Source organism: Cetorhinus maximus, chromosome 3 (genome assembly GCF_964194155.1).
Source record: "Cetorhinus maximus chromosome 3, sCetMax3.hap1.1, whole genome shotgun sequence".
Classification (NCBI taxonomy): Eukaryota; Metazoa; Chordata; class Chondrichthyes; order Lamniformes; family Cetorhinidae; genus Cetorhinus; species Cetorhinus maximus.
Window position 1 is genome coordinate 71,213,045 of NC_135881.1, and position 22,003 is coordinate 71,235,047.

At 40.9% G+C, this 22,003-nt stretch overlaps 1 protein-coding gene across 8 annotated transcripts in view; it reads left to right on the top strand.

The window, feature by feature from the left end:
- Nucleotides 1-22,003, top strand: part of tbc1d5 (TBC1 domain family, member 5) — a 551,970-nt gene that overhangs the window by 360,868 nt on the left and 169,099 nt on the right. For all 8 annotated transcript variants that reach the window (XM_078538526.1, XM_078538531.1, XM_078538533.1 and 5 more), the window contains one exon: nucleotides 1,134-1,240. In XM_078538526.1, the coding sequence (XP_078394652.1) occupies nucleotides 1,134-1,240 (107 nt within the window). The remainder of the gene's footprint in view (nucleotides 1-1,133; nucleotides 1,241-22,003) is intronic.

A 22,003-nucleotide genomic window follows, 5' to 3' on the forward strand; every position in this document is an offset into this window, starting at 1 on the left:
GGAAGCCTGCCACCTTGTGACTAAAACATCATTCCAACTTGATTCAAATAATCTTATCCCCTGCAAGTTGCATTATAAACATGGCACAGCTTTTGTCTGCATTCTATACATGCTTAGGGAATGAGATGAAAAGCAGACCTTAATAAAGATCGATATCTTACTGCTTTAATTATATTACTTGAGGTGATTTTTGTATTTACAGAGTCCAGATGTTTAGTCAATTAAATATCAAAACATACCCCTGACCGATTCAATTGCTGTTTTATTAATGTTGTTTTAAAATGTCAAGATCATAAGTAAACGATAATCATTTAAGTTTAGTAAGGATGCAGTACCATATAGCTCTCTGTTTGGATAGCACTAACTTGTATTTTTAAGGTACCATGTGTTTTTGGCTTTAATTACTTTCACGAAAAGTACAGTAAATGGTCACAAGAGAACAAAAGTATTATGGAACAGTGAGCACGATAAGCAAGTAGTTCACAAATGAAACCAGATGTATGAAATTACAAGCTGTCGGATCAAAAAGGAAATGAAGATGATGAAGTAGATCTCACCATAAAATATAATTATTTGTTTCAATCACTTACAAAATTTTTTACTCAATCTTTAAATGTCCAGGCTTGCAATGACTACTAGCATACAACTACAGTTAGTTAAATTGTTAGAACACACAATATTGCCTTGGTTGTTTTTATTTTTCTATTAATTTTTAAAAATGCATTTAATTTAGTAACAATGCATTTAGTAACAATAATATTCCACTGCTGAAATATTGTCAGACAATTCATAGAATGCCTAAAATGAAGGATCTGAGATTATTGTGAGAAGGCATATGATTCATTGGGTTAATATTTTGTAATTTTGCATTACACTGATTTATTTCCTACTGTTAAAAGTGGCATTATCTTTGAGTAAAGCTGTTTTGCAAACATTATTCTGTCATTTATGTGTGACATTTGTGTGATGAAAACTATGTAAACTGCCTGGCTGTTTCTCTGCCCAAACAAAACTGTTGGACAAATGCCTTCTGAAATAATAATCTTTTTAATTCCTAGATTTTCCTGTCTGCTGTAGTTATTAAAGATGTGCATATGTGTGTTTTACACTGTTTTGTGTTTTATCTTCCTCAGTAATTGCCAGTAACTATCAAACCTGCCTCGGATTGCTTCTCCATTACCCTTCTGTAGAAGATGTACATTCCTTAATTCAGAAAGCACTCTTCTTACGAGATCCAAAGGTAATATACTATTCTTTGAGGTACATTCTTAAGTTTAAAAACAGTACTTTCAGAATTCAACTGCACATTGATCCTCTCTGAAATTCAACTGTATAGAGATCTAACTTTAAAGGATAAATTATGTAATATTAAGAGATGTTTATTACCTATGAAATAAATTGAAATCAATTAAGATGCATTCTTGATTCCAAAAGTTTCATAAGTAGGATTTGCGTTTTTGAGATTTAAAATTACAGGACTCTGAGGCAGAATGTAGAATGATATGCTTGAATACTTCAAAATAATAAAAAAGTTTCTGTTGAGATTCAACATTTAAACAATACTAAGTTAAACAAAGGAAAATCTATATTTGAAACATATGTTTGTCCATGTATTTGTAATACGTTCTATGAAGATGAGTAAAATCTGTGAAAAAAAAGAACATTGTTGTGGCATCTCCACTATGGTTTGCTGGTTCAACAATGGTCATTTGCTGGCTTATAAAAGGAAGAAAATGCTCTGAATTATTGTACATTTGAGGGCACATCTGTAACCAGAGGGGTAATAATTCATCAATTATAGCTTCCGTGCTGCAGTCAATATTTGTTTTATTGTACCCATGAGCTAAATTTATTTTTCAAATGGGAAATGTTTTCACCCATTTTGAATGGTTAATAGCCTGTGCTTTGTGGTCTGTTCACTGAAGATTATTGCTTACTGTCATCAGTTATTTGCCAGGAGTGAAAACATTTTCTCATGTATAATTTTCAGCAAATCATGTATTTCAAGCCAAAATTATAACATATGTATAGCCTAACCAGCACAGTTCTTTTTAAAAAAGACACTGTCAGTAAATGCAAGTAACATGCTATTTGGAAATATCCATAATTGATTGCCTGCTTCTTGATGGCACCATTGGTTGGGCTTGTTCTGTGACATCAAATTGTCAGCTTTGGCTCAGCGGTAGCAATGTTGCCTCTTACTCAGAAGATCATGTGTTTCACACCAACTACGGAAACTTAAAAGCACACAATATTAGGCTGACACTTCAGTGCAGTACAAGCTGCAATGTCGGAGATTAACTTAGGTCCCATCTGTCCACTGAGGTCAATGTGAAGGACCCTGTGGCAATATTGGAACAAAAGCAGGGGAGTTCCCCTGATGTACTGGTAAATCAACCAATATTACTAAACATTATCTAATCATTTGGCTCATTGCTGTTAATGGGACCTTGCTGTGTACTAATTGGCTACATTATATTACAACAGTTATTATCCTTCAATAAGACTTAATTGACTGATTGCAAAGCACTTTTGAATGTCCTGAGGCTGTGAAAAGTTCTGTTTAAATGCAAGTTCTCTCTCTGTCATCCAAGTGTCACTGGCAAAGGATTTTCTTGAAGTCCTTAATGTACTACAAAGTGATGCCAGCTGTAAGCAAGCTCACAACTTAGCCCCTAGTATCAAGGAGAAGCCCAAAGCAGAGATTAAGAGAATGTTCCCATCAGGAGTAAAAACATATCAGTATGCAAATTAGCCTAGTACCTTTTGGGTGTCTCTGGCTTAACAGTAGCAGAGGCACAACAGTAGGATTGACTGAGTTTGGCAGATACAGGAGACATTATCATGGGGAATGAGGAAATTGCAGAGACATTGAATAAATATTTTGTGTCTACCTTCACAATAGAAGACACAAATTATATACCTGAGATAGAGGGTGACCAAGTGACTAAAAAGAGTAAGGAACTTAAGGTAATTAATATCATCAGAGGAAAAAGTATTGGAAAAACTTAAGGGACTGAAATCCAACAAATCCCCAGGACCTGATGGCCTACATTGTAGGGCTATGAAAGAGATAGCTGCAGAGATAGTGGCTATGTAGGCTATGATTTTCCAAAATTCCTAGCTTCTAGAGCAGTCCCACCGGATTGAAAGTTAGCAAAGGTAACTCTGCTGTGCAACCAAGGAGGGAGAGAGAAAACGGGCAACTACAGACCAATTAGCCTGATATCAATCATTGGGAAAATGCTGGGATCTATTAACGATAAACTTAGAAAATCATAGTATGATCAGACAAAGTCAACATGACTTTACAAAAGCAAAATCGTGTTTGACATGTTTATTAGAGTTTTTTCAGGTTGTCCTTATAAGGGTTTCCAAAGGGCATTCAATAAGGTGCCACGCAAAACGTTAATTCACAAATTAAGGGCTCATGGAGTTGAGGATACTATATTAACATGGGTAGAGGATTGGTTAACGGACAGGAAAAGAAAGTAGGGATAAAAGGGGCATTTTCAAGTGGACAGGTTGTGTCTATTGGAGTGCTACAAGGATCAGTGCTAGGGCCTCAGCTATTTACAATTGTGATAATGATTAAAATGAAGAGGCTGAGAGTAATGTATCTCAGTTTGCTGATGATACAAAGCTAGGTGACAATGTAAGCTGTGAGGAGGATGCAAAGAGATATAGACAGGTTAAGTGAATGAGCAACAAAGAGGCAGATGAAGTGGAATGTGGGGAAGTATGAGGTATTCACTTTGGTTGTAAGAATTGAAAAGCAGAATATTTTTTTAAAAGCATGAAACTTGTAAATGTTGATGTTCAGAGGGACTTGGGTATACTTGTGCAAGGAATGCAGAAATTTAGCTTCCAGGTACAGAAATTAATTAGGAAGGAAAATGGCCTTTTGCAAGGGGCTTGGAGTATAAGAATAAGGAAGACCTGCTACGATTGTACAGGCTTCGGGAAGACCACACCTGGAGTATGGTGTGAAGTTTTGGTCTCCATATTTAAGGAAGGATATACTTGCATTGGAGGCAGTGTAGCAAAGGTTCACTAGATTGATTCCTGGGGTGAGGGGGTTGTCCTACAATGAGAGACTGAGTAAATTGGGCCAATACTCTGGAGTTTAGAAGAATGAAAGGTGATCTCATTGAAACATAACAGGACTCTGAAGGTGCTTCATAGGGTAGATACTGAGAGGGCATACCTCCTGACTGTGGGATCTAGAACACAAGGGGCTAATCATTTAGATAAGAAATTCCTTCACTTAAAAGGTTGTGAATCTTTGGAAATCTCTATCGCAAAGGTTTGTGGATGCTCCGTCATTGAATTCATTTAAAGCTGAGGCAGCCAGATTTTTGGTCTCTTATAGAATCAAGGGATATGGTGAACAGGCAGTAATGTGAAGTTAAGGCCGATATCAGCCAGTATTGAATAGCAGAATAGGCTTGAGGGGCTGCCTGGTCTACTCCTATTTCTGGTGTTCTTATGTTTCTTTGGGTCGTGGGTGTTATTCAGTAACAATTAGACTGGCAGAGTATAATGCATATTTTTATTGAGTATTTCAAAACTTGATAAAATTAGCTGACAAGATACAGCAAGCACATAAAATACAAAAGCAAAATACTGCAAATGCTCAAAATGTGAAATAAAAGCAGAAGATGTTGGAAATACCCAGCAAGTCGAGTAGCATCTGTGGAGAGAAAAATAGAGTTAACTTTTCAGGTCGATGACGTACGCACATAAAAAACTTAGAAAGCCATGCTAAAGAGGAAGGGGCAAGGAGTAATATGTTCAGGAATATTATCATAAAGAGAAGCCTTACAAGGCATGTTTTATTCAACGTATGTTCTCCATATTTTTTTAAATACCTTATGATAAATGAAATAATTCATCATAAAATTATTGCTTTAAAAATACTTGAATTTTCTGCCAGAATGTTTTTGTGGCATGTTGGGTCCCATCCTTCCAAGCTCTTATGGTGGCATCACTAACAAAGATAAAACCTACCTGTTTCCCTGAATGACTCCATTTGTTTTAACTAAGGGAACAATGTTGGATCATCACAAGAGCAGATCCAGAACTACATGATCCTGGGGAAACTATACTTCATTCTTTGTCAGCAGAAAGGTTTCCCAAGGTCTGTGGCTAAAGATCAGCTTTGCATACATATGAAGGAGCACTTTGAACAAAATAGAGCCCTTTAAGTTCTTACTCTTTAAATCTACAAATTTGCATACAATAAATATGATTTTATATCTTAATTACTATTCTAACATAAATCCATACAAGTAGAATGAAGTCATTATTGCGCTTGTCACACATAAACTGGCTTAATTTGATTTATCAGTGTTGTTCTGTAAAGTACTTTATCAAAACATTATCTAGGATATTTGCTGTACATTTAAACTATTTTCTAACTATTTGGACAGGTTTTACAAAAAAACATCGTGAAATTTCTACATTTTCTTTATAGTACTTCAGTTTCTTTGTTATTTGTTTTGAGGGGATTGTAAAAGTAAAATGTTAACTTGTGCAGCAAGATATGTTCATTGGCAAAATCAGGCTTTATTTAATCAAGTTACAAATTTTAGCTTTGGTGAAAGAGCTTATTCTAAAACGAATAACTGAAGTAGAAGCAGTAGAACAACAAAAGTTGACCTTGATAATTTATCTTAATGCTGTTTTTTAGTATGTAGCTAAGCAACCAATATTGATAACAAATGCATCACATTGCACAACTAATTGCAATAATGACAGTAGTAACTGGCCATTAATAGAGAACAACTAAATAAAACTAGAAGACATTTTATTCTTAAACTCTGGAATTCAACCTGTGTGGCACAAACAGCTAATATGTTACACTTATTAGCAAATCTCATTGTTTTGATTTTTTTTCAAAGTTTAAAATTCACTACTTGTAGTAGGCATCCATCCATCTGAAGCGATGATGAATAGCTTCACCTCTGTTGCCTTGGTCAAATATTAGGCACTCTGTCCTGCCAAGAAATACCTAATATTTGACAAAGGCAACAGAGGTGAAGCTATTCATCCACTTTTCTTGGCTTGCATAAGTTGTCTGTGCTTTGCCACCATAAAAGAGGGTGCTGAGAACATAAGCCTGGTACAAGGGAAGCTCTGTATTTTTGGTTAGTTTGCTATTGGTGCACACTTATCTTCTCAACTTTGACATAGCAGCTATGGCCTTGACAATCCTGATTTTGGCATCAAGTGACAGTTTGCTGGCGGATGTTGATCCAAGCTATGTGAAGCTGTTAGCAACCTCCAGAGAGGTGACATTGATGTTGGTGGAACTACATCCTCACTCATAACCATATTCCTGATGCTCATTGTCAATGCAAACTCCATGCAGGCCCAGGAGAATTGATCTACAAACTTCTGCAAGTGGACTTCAGCATGGCGTCATCAGCAAACAGTAATTCACGGACGAGGACCTTATGCACTTTGGTCTTGACGTGCAGTCATGCCCAAGTTGAACTGTGGCATGCAGTTGAATACCCTCATTTAAGTAGCTGAAAGTGTACAATAGCAGCATGGAGAAGAGTACGCCAAAGAGAGTTGGTGACAGGACACAGCCCTGCTTTACCCTGCTGCTGATCTTGAAAACGCCTGATGTTGCTCCATTGTAACTGTCAGAACTGTGCATGTTCTCATGGAAAGAAGAAATGACACCCAGGTGTTCAGGTGGGCAGCCCATTTTCCGCAGCAGTTTGAAGAATCCGTCTCTGCTAATGAGATCAAAGGCCTTGGTGAAGTCTATGAAGTCAACGTAGAATGGTCTGCACTGTTCCTGTAACTGCCAGAGTAAGAAAATCATGTCAATTGTCGATCTGCCAGCTCTGAAGCCGCAGTGAGACCCAGGGTAGATGCGTGATGCCAGGATCTGCAATCTGGTCAAAACAACGGGAGCGAAGACCTTCTCCACAATACTTGGCAAGGAGGTGCCTCGGTAATTCCAGTCGCTGCAATCCCCTTTGTTTTTGTACAAGGTGATTATGTTTGCATGATGCCTCATGCAACTATTACCTAGTTAAAGACGTATTTACATATTAATTTGATACATGTAACTAGTGTTTTATGTATTTTCCAAGCATTAACAAAATACTTTTTCAGTTCATCGGAGTCAAAAGGATGTATCCTATTGATTTTTTTTTAATGGCCTATTGATAAATCTTAGGGCCGTAAAATTCGGCAGGGCCCAAAACAGATGCAAGGATTGTGATGCAGGATTATCCTGTGGCTGTTGATTCCATTGCAGGCAGCACCCAAACTTTGTGCTTCCTGATAATTTAAATAAGTGCGGTCAGCATTAAGCATGTTTTTGAGTGGCTGCACACCTGATGAGGTTCAAAACCGTGAGAGGCTAACACAAGTTAAAGCTAGCCTGCACTACTGCTTGATGGATAAATGCATTGCAGTTGGAGCAGATGCTGGAAATCATTTTAAAATTGATATTGACATGGAACAGTCAATAATGGCAGAAAGTGGCTTCCAAGATTTTTTGATGCCGTACTGGAAGCCTAGGTGTGTGAGGTGGAGAGGAGGAGGGATATCCTGTATCAGCAAGGGCCATGAGGCCCTCCGGACAAACTTTGTGAAGGCAGTGAAACCAAATAGTCATGATGATCAGTGCCAGAAGTCTAGCTGTGAGGGCCTGGATGCAGTGCCGTAAAAAAATTCAGTGACCTCCACAGGAGTGCTCAAGGTCAGTGAGGTTCAAATGACGTATCCCACCAACTGCATTACCAGCCTCTCTCGCTGCTTAATACACCACACCCCCATCACTCATCTACTGACAATCTTCCAATCACGACTTATACCTAACATTCAAATTCTTTCCTGCTCTCCACCCTGCTCTCATGCCCACATGTCCGTCCTTGGCCTGCTGCAATGATCCAGTGAAGCTCAACGCAAACTGGAGGAACAGCACCTCATCTTCCGACTAGGCACTTTACAGCCTTCCGGACTGAATACTGAGTTCAACAATTTTAGATCATGAACTCTCTCCTCCATCGCCACCCCCTTTCCAATCCCCTTTTTTTCCAATAATTTATATAGATTTTTCTTTTCCCACCTATTTACATTATTTTTAAATGTATTTCCATCCATTGTTTTATCTCTACCTTTTAGCCTACTTCGATCCCTTCCCCCCCCCCACCCCCACTAGGGCTATCTGTACCTTGCTTGTCCTGCTTTCTACCCTTAATGTCACCTATTAGCACATTCCTTAGATAATATCACCACCGTCAACACCTCTTTGTTCTTTTGTCTATGACATCTTTTAGCTAACTCCGCCTATCACTGGCCCTCTCTCCAGCTCTACTTGTCCCAACTCCCTTAAACCAGCTTATATTTCACCTCTCTTCTATTTTTCCTTAGTTCTGTTGAAGAGTCATACGGACTCGAAACGTTAACTGTGTTCCACTCCTCAGATGCTGTCAGACCTGCTGAGTTTTTCCAGGTATTTTTATTTTTGATTCAAATGCTTTGCCTCACCCTCACACACTTAGCACTGCTACAAGCCTCACACGCACATCTTGCCACTTGCACACACTGCCATCTATTCAACAAAGACAGCCACATCACCTAAACACATTCCATAGTAACTTCCCTCTCTCTTGCAAGACAAGGTAACACATAACCAGTGGCAGCAGCACCTAACTGGCAATGGGCAGGCATGGCTGCTTGTCCATACCCCACTGAAGGAGATGGTGGTCACCACCATTGGAGTGACCATTGCTGAGTCTGTGGCTAGCAATGGGGCTGAAAGCACCAAAGATGACAGCATCCTCATACCTAATCCTCCATCTCGCATCCTATTTCCTGCTCATCCCACATTCCCTCCCGATTTGGAAGTTGAAAATGGTCTAAGCGTGTAGTTCCTACTTCCCCTGCTTAATCCCTAATTACACCGCTTCCCTGTGCCTTACTCCTTTTAGATATCCAAGACTGCAACCTGGCCTGGCAGTGTCGGAAGAGCAAGACATGAAAGAGCAGGATGATGGTGATGAAGAAGTAATACTGTCACTCGCTCTCACAGCCACTTGCCCAGATTCTAACACTATGCGTACTTTAGAGGGTAGCTTAGAGGAGGGATTGGCACATAGTAAGACATCCAGCATGAGTGGCCTGCAGCCAGGGCAAAGGTAGCACAGATGCCAGTCACTGAAGGACGAGGTCACACACAACTTATGCAGCAGGGAACTCAAATGAGGACTTCAGTGGAGTGGCTTACAAAAGAAAGCTGATGGGTATGAACACAGAAGTGTACATTGATCACAGATGTTTTGGCAGATCTGTCAATGTCGAGGAGCATGGAGGAGTCTGGCACTGACTTGGCGCAGGGCTTTGCTCAGAGCTTGAAGCTCATCCTTTCCAGTTTAAATGGTGGCTAACTCCGTTAGCATAACTGTGGACCCAACCATGATGTCGCATCTGTTAGCCAATATCTCAGCTTTCATTGCATTTCAAGCAGAAGCCGCTGGAGGTCTGGCTGCTGCAGTAGAAGCTCAGGCTGAAGTCATGCAAGATCAGTTTGCTGTCATCATGGCTGCAGATAACAGTATTCAAAGGGCCTTTCACAGTGCCACTGTTCCAGCTATTTGTACTCCAACAGATTATTAGGGTTGCTGAACCGCCTCCCCAGGAGAGCAGCTATGGCTCTGTGGTGCATGGACCTGCTGTCCAATCTGCGGAAGGTGGCATTTGTCCTCCCACCCCCACCAGTGCCCTTGCTGTTGCCTGTCAGCCAGCCAACAGAGACTGCTGCCATTAATGCTGAGGTGGTGCAGTCCAAAGCTAGGCCTTTTAGGGCCAGAGCTGCTCAAAGTCATCCTCTAATCTCACCCACTGACAATCAGTAGCCTTGCACCTACCATTGGGATAGCACTGCAGAGACCCAGTAGAATAGGTAAAGGTACATGGAAGACATGAAGTAAGGGAAATTACATTGAAGATTAGTTAGTATTTCTGTGAAATATGCTGCGGTTTAATTTATAATTTGGTTTGGAATGTTTATTTTATAATGTCTATTATAGGGGAGGTGGTGCCATGATGGTAATGTCACTGGGCTAGTAATCCAGAGGCCCAGGCTAATGCCTGGGGACATGGGTTCATATCCCACCAAGGCAGTTGGTGGAATTTCATAAAATCTGGAACTGAAAGCTAGTAATGGTGAACCATGAAATGATCATCAATTGTTGTAAAAGCCCATCTGGTTCACTAATGACCTTTAGAAAGAAATGAAAGAATAAATTTTGTGGTGACTTTTTGCATTGAGCCGAAACAGATGCTGTGATGATCAGTGACTAAGGGAAGGTGAGATGGGGCTGTTGGTGAAACTCTTTCGAGTTATCAACAGTCACAGATTGCAACTCTTTCGAGTACAATCACAGTTCTTGGTTTCCGGGAGTGGGACATGAACCCACAACCTTCTGATTCAAAGGCGAGGGTGCTATGAACTGAGCCACAGCTGAATTGGTTCTGTTTACCTCACTTCAATAACAAGCACAAGAAACTCATGGACTTCTTTATCAGTAAAATTGAGACCATCCAATCAGCTGCTTCTGGCACTTCCCTCCCTTCCCCTATCCCAACGGACCATTCTTATACAAAGTGCCTCCCCCTGCCCTAGCCCTGAACCTGCATCATTCTCTAGTTTCTCTTTGTTCTGCTTTCCTGCCCTCACTGAGCTTATCTTTTCCAGAAGACTCACCACCTGCTCCTTCGACTCTATTCCCACTAAACTGCTGACCACCCAACTTCTCTTTCTGGCCCCCATGTTAGCTCATAATGTTAACAATTCTCTATCTTCAGGTCCTCCCCATCTTTCCTTCAAATCTGTCATCATTGCCTCTCTCCTCAAAAAAATCAACCTTTGACTCCCAAAGTCCTTGCAAACTATCACTCTATTGTCAACCTCCCTTCCTCTCAGATGTCCTGCAATATGTTGCTGCCTCCCAAATCCATGTTCATTGAACTCATGTTTGAATCCCTCCAACTAGGTTTCTGCCTTTGCCACAGTACCGAAACAACTCTTATCAAAATCACGTCCCATGTAGCTGCTACAAAGGTAAACTATCCCTGTCCCGCTTGACCTGTCTGCAGCCTTAGACACAGTTGACCACATCCTCCTCCAACAGCTCTCCACCGTCTTCTAGTGGGACTGCAATCACCTGGTTCCATTCTTACCTATCTAACCATAGCCAGGGTATCACCTGCAATGGCTTTTCTTCCCACTTCTGCGCTTTTAACCTCCAAGGATTTATCCTTGGCCCCCTCCTATTTCTCATCTGCTTGCTTTGCCTTGGCAAAACCATCCAAAAACACATCATCAATTTTCACATGTATGCTGACAATACCCATCTTTACCTCATTGCCACCTCTCTTGATTCCTCCAGTGTCTCTGAATTATTAGACTGCTTGATTAGCAGAAATTTGATGCAATTAAATATTGTGAATTAAATATTGTGAAGACTGAAAATAATGGGCCGAAATTTCATCTGGGTGTAGAGACGCATTTCAGTGCCACATTTAGTTTTTTTTTGGACGAAGTCTGATTTTCCTCGGCCTTTTTACGGGTCAGAAATGACTAATGTGCAAAACACACACTCGCCTCTACTGAGATAAGGTTCCCCGTTTTACATGGGGGATGAAAATTGGATTTCCTTCTGCACACCATTTTCATCTAGTGATGCGAGGTTTTGGAAGCCCATTAAACCCCAACACGTTTGAGAGTACGTGAAGAAAATGGAAAACCTGCTGAGGAGTCTGGAACACTGAATGTAAAGTGTTTTCACATCTTCAAATGCCATTATTGGGTGTTGTATTGTAATGTAGATTTGTTTCTAATGCAGTGATTCATTATAGGGATCTATTCTTTAAAGGTAAGTTGACCGATCTATTCTTTAAAGGTAAGTTGACCCTTACACTGACTAGCCTTGTGCATATGTTCACATGCATTACTGTGCACGTCCAATGGCAAAAGCACCATGACGTATAGAAAAGCGTTACAAAACACCCTGTCAAGCCTGTGCTGTCATCCTTTATATCATGATCTAAATTGTTCCAGCTATTTTTTTTTTAAAACCTGGTTTTGACACTTAAACAAGATCTACACTTGAATAAAATCTAACTACCCTGCTCCCCTACATTGACAGGCACTCTGCTTTGAAATTGAAATGAGCACCTTCTATTCTTTCCTTCCCAGAGAATAGTCTGTTATTTGGACTGGCTAATCTGAATGCTTGGCTGAGTTTCAAGTGCTAATGGGTTTCAGCACAATAGATGCTCCATTCATCTGGGAATGAATAATAACTTCAAAAGTTGTCAGACCAGATTGCCCCTTTGATGTGATTTCTGGTTGTTGACACAAGCTTATAGAATTACAAGTACTACATGATTTTTTTTTCCACATGGCAAAATGCATTTTTCTCTGTATCAATGAAATGGAGGCTTTTATTAATGGTGAGAGGTTTATTTTGTTCAAGGAACATAAAATATTTCCAGTGATATTGCATGGAATCTGAAGACTCTACATAGTGCATACTAGGTGAGTGACCGTAGAGGATACAGGGGGGCATAGAAGAGGCATGGGTTGGCATTGAGGTGGATGGGGGGTTGAAGGAAGTGAGGGGTGAGGTTTAAGGGGCCTTCAAAAATTGTTGGGAGCTGAGATACTATGTTGTAGAATTGGGGTGTGAAGTACAACTTTCTAACTGGTCTGCCTCTGCGTGCACACTCCTCCCGCACTGGCTCTCAAACTGCACTGCAAACCTGACCCTGAGGTGAAAAGACAAAAATGGCATGTGAAGCCACGCATGGGTCTGGTGTGCAGTTTATGAGCTGTAAAAGCACGCAGGTCAGGTTTTCCCGAGCTCAGAGGAAAATTCAGCCTATTTGTTTCGGTCCCCACTACAAACTCTGTTCCTGAGTAACTGACTCCATCCCTATCCCTGGCAACTGTCTAAGGCTGAACCAGACTGTTCACAACCTTGACGAAAAGCTTCAGATCACATCTGCACCATCACTAAACTTGCCTATTTTCCACCTCCATAACATCACCTGACTCTGTCCCTGCCTCAGCACACTAACTTAAACCTTCATTCATGCCTTTTTTTAACCTCCAGACTTAACTGTTCCAACATACACCTGGCTGTCCTCCTACACTCTACCTTCGGTAAACTTAAGGGCATTCAAGAATCTACTCCTGTCCTTACTCACACAAAGTCCCATTCCCCCACCACCCCTGCATTCACTGACCTATATTGATTCCCAGTCAAGCACCTTCTTGATTTTAAAATTCTCATCCTTGTTCTTAAATCCCTGCAGTGTCTTGCCCTTCCTATCTATGTAAACTCCTCCAGCCCCACAACGCTCCAAGATATCTGTGCCCGTCTAATTCTGGCCTCCACAATAGCTGCCCCAGCTCTAGGCTCTGGAATTCCCTCTGTAAACCACTCTATCTCACTTTCCTCCTTGAGATACTCCTTAAAACCTACCTCTTTGACCAAACACTTGGTCACCTGCCCTAACATTGCCAAATGCCGCTCAATGCCAGTTTTTGCATTTTAACACTCCTGTGAAATATGTTGGGACATTTTAGTTCATTAAAGGCACTATATAAATGCAAGTTGCTGTTGTTGTTTACTGGAATCACAGTCAGGTAAATTGATCACGGACAGCACGGCCAGAGAGGGGCTATCTTGGTTGCCTCCACCCTCCCTCCTCCTCCTCCTCTTCCTCTTCTTCCTCAGCTGGCTGCTAAATAGCTGGTGCCAAAAGTTGTGCCCTCAGGATGGCGCAATTGTGTGAAGTACAATAGACCACCATGAATCTTGACACATGGTCGAGTGAGTACTGCATGGCTCCTCCAGAGCACTACAGCAGTACTATTACAAATGAACTAGCAGCAGGAGTAAGCCATTTTGCCCTTCAAGCCTGCTCCGCCATTCAATAAGATCATGGCTGAAATGACTGTAACCCCCCCCCCGCCGGTAGCCCTTTACCCATCACGTTTCTTGTAGCAGCATAGCTTGTGCTATATATATTCTGCCCACCTTTGCATGGGTTGCACACTGGACTCATGAGCTATTTCGCCCAGTAGCCACTGCCTGGTTTGTTGTGGTAGCTCAAATACAGATGGCACATTAGATCTCTGCAGATCGAAGGCATTATGACTGCTGCCAGGGTACCGGGCATCATCCGCCAATGATATATTGAGGGAATGAAATCCCTTTTGGTTGTGATATTCCTCTTAGCTGGCGTGCGCCTACAAAGCATTATGTCTGTAATCAATGGCATCCTGTACCATGCTGAAGTCTGCAATCCTCGCAATGCTGCATGTTCACTCTGCTTGCTTCTCTCTTGCAAGAGAGAATGAAAATTATTCAACTCTCTTGGAATATAGAGCTTTAGTGACACCCCTTTGCAACAATTGACAGCAAACTGGGAGATGTTGTAAATATCATCTGGAAGGAGCTGGACACACCCAAGTTCATGACTACGGTTTCATTCTCAAACATGAGCAATGCTGTCCTTGCCCTGCTCTGAGGTTGCAGTCGTTGTTGTAGCAGGTAGCAAATTTCAGTGAAGACATCCTTATTAGAGTGCAGATTCTCTCATGATGATCCTCACCAAAGCTCTGGTCTCTTCCTATAACTGATGTCCTTTATCCCTGGTACCATTCAAGTAAATCTCTTCTGCACCCACTCCGTGGCCTTAACATCCTTGCTAAAGTATGGTGCCCAGAATTGAACAAATTTCTTAAAATTCTACGTTTAGTATTTTTTTTAAAGACTCCTTCAGTTCTTAAACCAAGGATTAATATAGAATGCCTACCTGGGGCAATGTTCTTTGGATTACAGTGATCTTCTGATATGTCACCCAAGTAAAAGTTATCCAGAATGAGTCTGACCACTTCACGTCAAGAAGCTCCTTGACTATGTGGGCCAGCACAGTCAAGTCCAATTACAGTCTTATCCAATGTCCACACAGGTGCACATACGGTAGGACTCACTGAATAAAAGGAAAGGTTTGCATTTATATAGCACCTTCCTCTACCTCAGGCCGTCTCGAAGTGCTTCAGAGCCAATGAAGTACTCCTAAAGTGTAATCGCTGTTGTAATTTAAGAAACAGAGATGAAGGGTAGCAAGATGAAGTGTCTTCTGACGACAGGTCATACCTGAAAGGTTAACTCTGTTTCTCTTTCCACGATGCCACCAGACCTGTTGAGTACTTCCAACACTTTGTTTTTATTTCAGATTTCTAGCATCCAAAATATTTGGCATTTGAAGTGTAGCAAGTGTTTTTTTTTTCCTTTCTATCCTTATTCAGGAAAGTGTGTAAGGACAGTCCTAGCAACTACAGACCGGATAGTAGTTAGTTTAATAACAGTGGGTAAGGCTTTAGAAACAATTATCGGGGGAAAAAATCAACATGCACTTGGAGAGGTTTGAATTAAGGATAACCAGCATGGGTGTGTAAAAGACAGATCATGCTTGACTAATCTAATTGAATTTTTTTGGTCAAGTAACAGGGAAGTTTGATGAAAGGAATGTAGTGGGTGTTGTCTATATGGATTTTAAGAGAGTGTTTAACAAAGTATCACATAAATGACTGGTTAACAAAATTATCATTCATAGGATAGGCGAGTCAGTGTCAACTTGGATAAAGTATTGGCATAAGGACAAAACAACGAGTCATGGTAAATGGTTGTTTCTCAGATGGAGGATGGTAGACAGTGCTATTCCCCAAGGGTCAATGCTAAGACCACTGCGTTTTTTTGTAATATATATAAAAGACTTGCATATTGGAATACAGAGTAAAATTTCAAAATTTGCTTATGATACCAACTTGGAGGAGTGACACAGTGAGGATGATACAAATTGCCTGCATAGATAGGCTAGCAGAATATGAAGACAAGTGGCAGTTGGAACTACAGAGAAGTGTGAGGTGATGTATTTTGGCAGAAGGTTTAGGGAGAGGCAATATAGACTTAATGGCACAGTTCTAAAGAGTGTTCAGGGACAGAGAGATGTGGGGGTGGATGTGCATTGATCTTTGAAGGTGACAGGACATATTGAGAGAATGGTTAGCAAAGCTTATGGAATCTTGGGCTTCATTAATAGAGGCGTTGAGTATAAAAGCAGGAAAGCTATGTTTGTCCTTTATAAAACTCTGGTTAGGCTGCAACTGGAATATTGTGTTCAGTTTTGGCCGTCACACTTTAGAAAGGATGTGAGGGTTCTTGAGAGAGTGCAGAGGAGATTTACCAGAATGGTTGCAGGCATGGGGGGATTTTGGCCACAAGATTTGGTTGGAGAGGCTGAGGTCGTTCTCCTTGGACCTGTAACTCACTGTTCCCGAGGGTGCTGGAAGCAGAGATAATCACAGATTTCAAAAGGAAATTGAATGGGCACTTGAAGGAAATAAACTTGCAGGTCTATGGGAATAGAGCAGGAGGATGGGACTGACTGGATTGCACCATGGAGAGCCAGCATAGACTCGATGAGCCAAATGCTTTTTTCTGTGCCATAAATGACTCTACGACTGGACATGTATGATATGACTTGGGATATTTTGCAAGTGGCCTTTGGCTATCAAAATTATTGAGACAATGAGAAAATGTACAATCTTACACACTCAATGGCATAACATGGTTGAGTTCCATTTTGATATAACGCTAACAATTAAACAATACATTAATATAGGAAAAGTAATGTATAATTTGAAATGGAATGTAAGTAAAATCAAAATTGTATTTACATTTTTAAAAATGAGGAAATTCATAGTAAAACTCAGCCAGTTTTTAAGTAGCCAACACATAACTCACAAGTGAGTTTGTTTATATATGTCAACCAGAAAAATCTGCATCTTTGCTTTTCTATAAAGAACGCATAATAGTGCATTCTGTAGCCACTAGTGAGTTACTATAGTGCTTTTCAGGAATGGAATAAGAAATAAGAAAATTCTGCTTTGTTGTTCTGCAATTGGATATATGTATTCTTATCAGGGAATTAGATGAGGCTGATTGTGAGAATACAATTGGAGCATTTTGAAATCTGTGTTTAGTCATTTTGCAAAAATAATTCTTAATCTTAACTTTCAGTGCCGAAATTCAAGTTAAAAGTTCCAATTCAAGTGGACTATAAATATCTATCCTATATCATTTCTTTCAAGATGTAGCAATATTACACCACAAATCTCCATGACTCATACTGGAGTGATTTTGTACTATATGATTCATACCACTGTGATATAAAGTTTAATTTCAACAAATATTACTGAGAAATAATAAGCACTTGTCACGACTCACTGGGGATAGTACACTGCAATATCAAGCCCCACTGCTCCCGGAGCCGCGACAAATGTGAAAAGTTGGATCCAACCACCTAATTGTTTAATTTAGGTTAACAGAATATGGGCACCAGGTTTGTAAACTTAATAAGTAAATAACTGTTTATTGAACAAAATGTCTTTAACCAGTAGCAAAAGAAAGAAATATGAACTGCTAATTTCTAACTCTATAACCTAAGCTCTACCCCTTCTTAAACCTCTATACACAAACATACAAGACGCACAAAAACATGGATTTTGAGAATGGGATAAAACAGTTCAATAGCACCAGGACTCGATGAGTTTGATTGATGTCTTCCCAATTCCTTTCAGTTCTTTGTTGATGACACAAGGTGGTCTTCCCAGCACTTTGTCTTTAGTTCACAGGTTAAGCACTTGCTTTTCAATGTCTCTAATGGTGATTTTCCCCTTTTCCCCTTTTCATCTTGACAGGGGTTTTTCAGAGAGAGAGCAGGTTATAGAGGTATGAGGGAGAATAAAAGCAAAGTATTACTGTAGAATTACTGGAATCTTACACACACAGGAGGAAGAGGTTTTAGGTCTTTTCTCTTTTCAGACTATGAGCTTTTCTGCTGCACTGCTCTCACACAAACCCTGGTCGCCTGGTTAGGAGCCAATTAAAATGTTGTTGCTAGGCAGTTCCCCATTGGACCGAGCTCCTCTTGTCTTTCGTGGTACACTCTGTTCCAGGACAGCAACATTGTATATAACCCTCACACTGTTCTATTAAACATGTCTTTCAAACTGCAGCCATTGTAATTTTAATCCACAGTTCAACAGAAATAAAAAGATATTTTCTTTACGCACTACATATTCTGTTGTGCAATGTGACCATGTTTTGGTTACGATAACATTTATAGATGTGTACATGCTATATTTACAATGAAGACAAAGGAGGTTCAACGTGTTTGCATTTTTTCTCAATCTGTAATGGTTTTGCTTGAATCCCCATATCTCCATTATAGTAGTAATCATTAGATGTTGCACAGAGGAATAACTGTAGAACTCGTGTCTGATGACTGTTGAACCTTTTTTCACATTCACTGCACTTTGCTCCTCAGAAGTAAAATTTTGTATACTGAGTGTAAATTTCCTCCCTCACCTGCAAATGATTTTCAACAAAAGATTTGTGATAATTTCACTAAGGACTGCAATACGCTAATGTGAATCATGCTCAACATAGCATTATCTCTTTGGAGCATTCTGGAAACCCCATGATTTTCATGAAAATATCTTAAAATAATTTACTTCTAAATATCATCCACAATGTCCTTGTCACCCACAATATTCTGTATGATTGATTCCTCTATTGGCTTTTCCTATATTACACGGGGTTGCCACAATGCTGGCTGATCACCTTCATATCAAGCATCATTTTTGGATTTAGCAGGTGGTTTTACAACTGGATGCCCTTCCCGCTGCTTACCCTTCCCATTTATATGGACTGGGGATCAACACTGAACCTACAATATTCCATGTATCTATAATGTATTAAAAGTTATGCATACAACAGTAATTTATATTAGTGTAACACTCGACTGCCACATTTACTTCAAACACTCTAGGAGGATTTTAACCCAACCTGTCCTTTGGAAACTTGGCAGGCAAGCAGGTAAACTATCCGGATAATTTACTTGCTTGCCTCATGCTGACTGATTTTAATCTGCTTTTCTGCATGTTTCCTCAGGCTTTCAGCTCAGTTTTTTGAAATATAGTTTTGCTCTTCACTCTTCCACTAGTTGGCAATGTATTTTCTTTTGACCACAAATCACTCAAACTGTTCTCTGAAAATATTTTTGGCAATTTTTCCTCATTCACCCAAATTTCCAAATTCCAAAATAAATGCACAAAATCATTGAGACCTGTTTTATGATAGCACAAATACATTTAGCAATTGGATTGTCTTTTTGTTTCTTTTGAAGTGTCAGCCATAGGTCAGTTGGTGTCACTCTCATCACAAGGTCACATGTTCAACTCCCAGCCATGGGTTTAAGTGCAAAAACCTATGCTGATAATGCAGTACAGTACTGAAGGAGTGCTGCACTGTCAGGGGTGAAAAAGATACTTTTTTTTGTCAAAGCTTTTCGTCTTGCACTCATCAGGACAATTCTCGGGAATACCAAATATAAAGGGAGCAACAATTTATGCTGTATGAGAAGAGTGTGCTGATTGTCTGGCAAGTGGACTCTGATTGGTAGAGGCATTGCCATGGAGGAAGCACCGGCTGATGGTGACTGATAGTTAACTGCCAAGCATTGTTTGAAATTTAAACCAGGCATCTTGACTTTGGTCAAGGCATTGGCCTGAAGAATGAACCACCGAATGGCTCACTTGTTTAGTTGAAACAGGCGCAATGTGTGTACATGTTCTTTCTATCCACAAAGAATGGGGGCCTGTGTGTTAATAAATGTAGCTTCCAGTACATGCAAATGTGCCACACTGTGAACCTAATTACAGTCTTAAATTGGTTGTCAGCGTAATTCTTAGCACACTAAGGTTTATTAATCAAATGTCCAATCACGGAATCACATCTAATGTTTTGAGTTTTGCAAGCGCAGCTGGTCGGGTATGTTCTGTACCTTGCCCGTTACGAACTGCAGAAGGGACATCTGCTGTCCCAATTTCTCTATTCCTCTTACCCACTCTAACCTGTCTCCTTCTGAACTTGCCACACTCTGTTCTCTCAGATCTAACCCTAACTTTGTTAACAAACCTGCCGACAAGGGTGGTGCTGTTGTTGCCTGGCATACTGACATGTACCTCACAGAGGCTGAGTGCCAAACCTCAGACACTTCTTCCTACCTCCCCTTGGACCATGACCCCACCACCGAACATCATGCCGTTGTTTCCAGGACTGTCACTGATCTCATCTCCTCTGGAGATCTTCCCTCCACAGCTTCCAACCTCAGGCAGCCCGTTTCTACCTCCTCCCCAAAATTCACAAACAGGACTGTCCAGGTAGACCCATCATGTCAGCCTGTTCCTGCCCCATGGAACTCATTTCTTCCTATTTTGACTCCATTCTCTCTCCCTACCTACATCCATGATTCCTCTGATGCCCTACATCATATCCACAATTTCCAGTTCCCTGGCCCTAACCGCCTCCTCTTCACCATGGACGTCCAATCCTTCTACACCATCATCCCCCACCAGGATGGTCTGAGGGCTCTCCACTTCTCTTTGAACAGAGGCCCGAACAATCCCCATCCACCACCACTTTCCTCTGTCTGGTTGAACTTCTTTTCTCACTGAACAATTTTTCCTTAAACTTGTCTCGCTTCCTGCAAATAAAAGGCATGGCTATGGGTACCTGCTTGGGCCCCAGTTATGCCCGTCTCTTTATGGGGTATTCCTTGTTCCAGTCCTACTCAGGCCCCCTCCCACAACTCTCTTCGGTACATCGATGACTGGTTCGGTGCTGTTTCATGTTCTCGTCTGGACCTGGAAAAATTTATCATTTATTTATTCCAAATTTATTTGGAATATGCTTCCAATTTCCACCCCTCCATCACTTTCACATGGTCCATCTCTCACACTTCCTTTCCCTTCCTTGACCTCTCAGTCTCAATTTCTGGTGATGGATTTTGTCCACCAGTATTCATTACAAGCCCGCAGACTCCCGCAGCTACCTCAGCTACAGCTCCTCATACCCTGCTTCCTGTAAGGACTTCATCCCATTCTCTCAGTTCCTTCGCCTCCGTTGCATCTGTTCCAATGATGCCACTTTCCAAATCCGTGTTCTGACATGTCTTCCTTAACCGAGGTTTCTCACCCACGGTGGTTGATAGGGCCCTCAACCGTGTCCGACCCATCTCCCGCACCTCTGCCCCTCACACCTTCCTGTCCCTCCCAGAACCATGATAGGATCCCCCTTGTCCTCACTTTTCACCCCACCAGCCTCCGCATTCAAAGGATCATCCTCCACCATTTCCACCAAACCCATCTTCCCTTCACCCCCCCCCCGCCCCGCCGCCCCCCCGCCCCCCAGTCGGCATCGTCCAAGGACACAAACACTCCTTTCAAGTGAATCAGTGCTTCACTTCCCTCAATTTGGTCTACTGCATTCGCTGTTCCCAATGAGGTCTCCTCTACATTGGAGAGACCAAACGTAGACTGGGTGACTGCTTTGCAGAACATCTTTGGTCTGTCCGCAAGCATGACCCAGACCTTCCTGTCGCTTGCCATTCCAACGCACCATCCTGCTCTCATGCCCACATGTCCGTCCTTGGCTTGCTGCAATGTTCCAGTGAAGCTCAACACAAACTGGAGGAACAGCACCTCATCTTCTGATTAGGCACTTTACAGCCTTCCAGATTTAACACTGAGTTCAACAACTTCAGACCATGAACTCTCTCCTCCATCCCCACCCCTTTTTGATCTCCCTTTTTTCTATATTCATTTTTATTTTCTAATTTTTATTTTTTTCCCCACTCGTTTTCATTATTTTTAAAATTTGTTTCCATTTTTATTCATTGTTTTATCCCCAGCTTTTAGCATATTTTCGAACCCCCCTTAAACAGTATATATTTCACCACATTTCTACGTCCCTTTAGCTCTGAAGAAGTCATATGGACTCAAAACATTAACTTTGTCTTTCTCTCTCTCCACAGATACTGTCAGACCTGC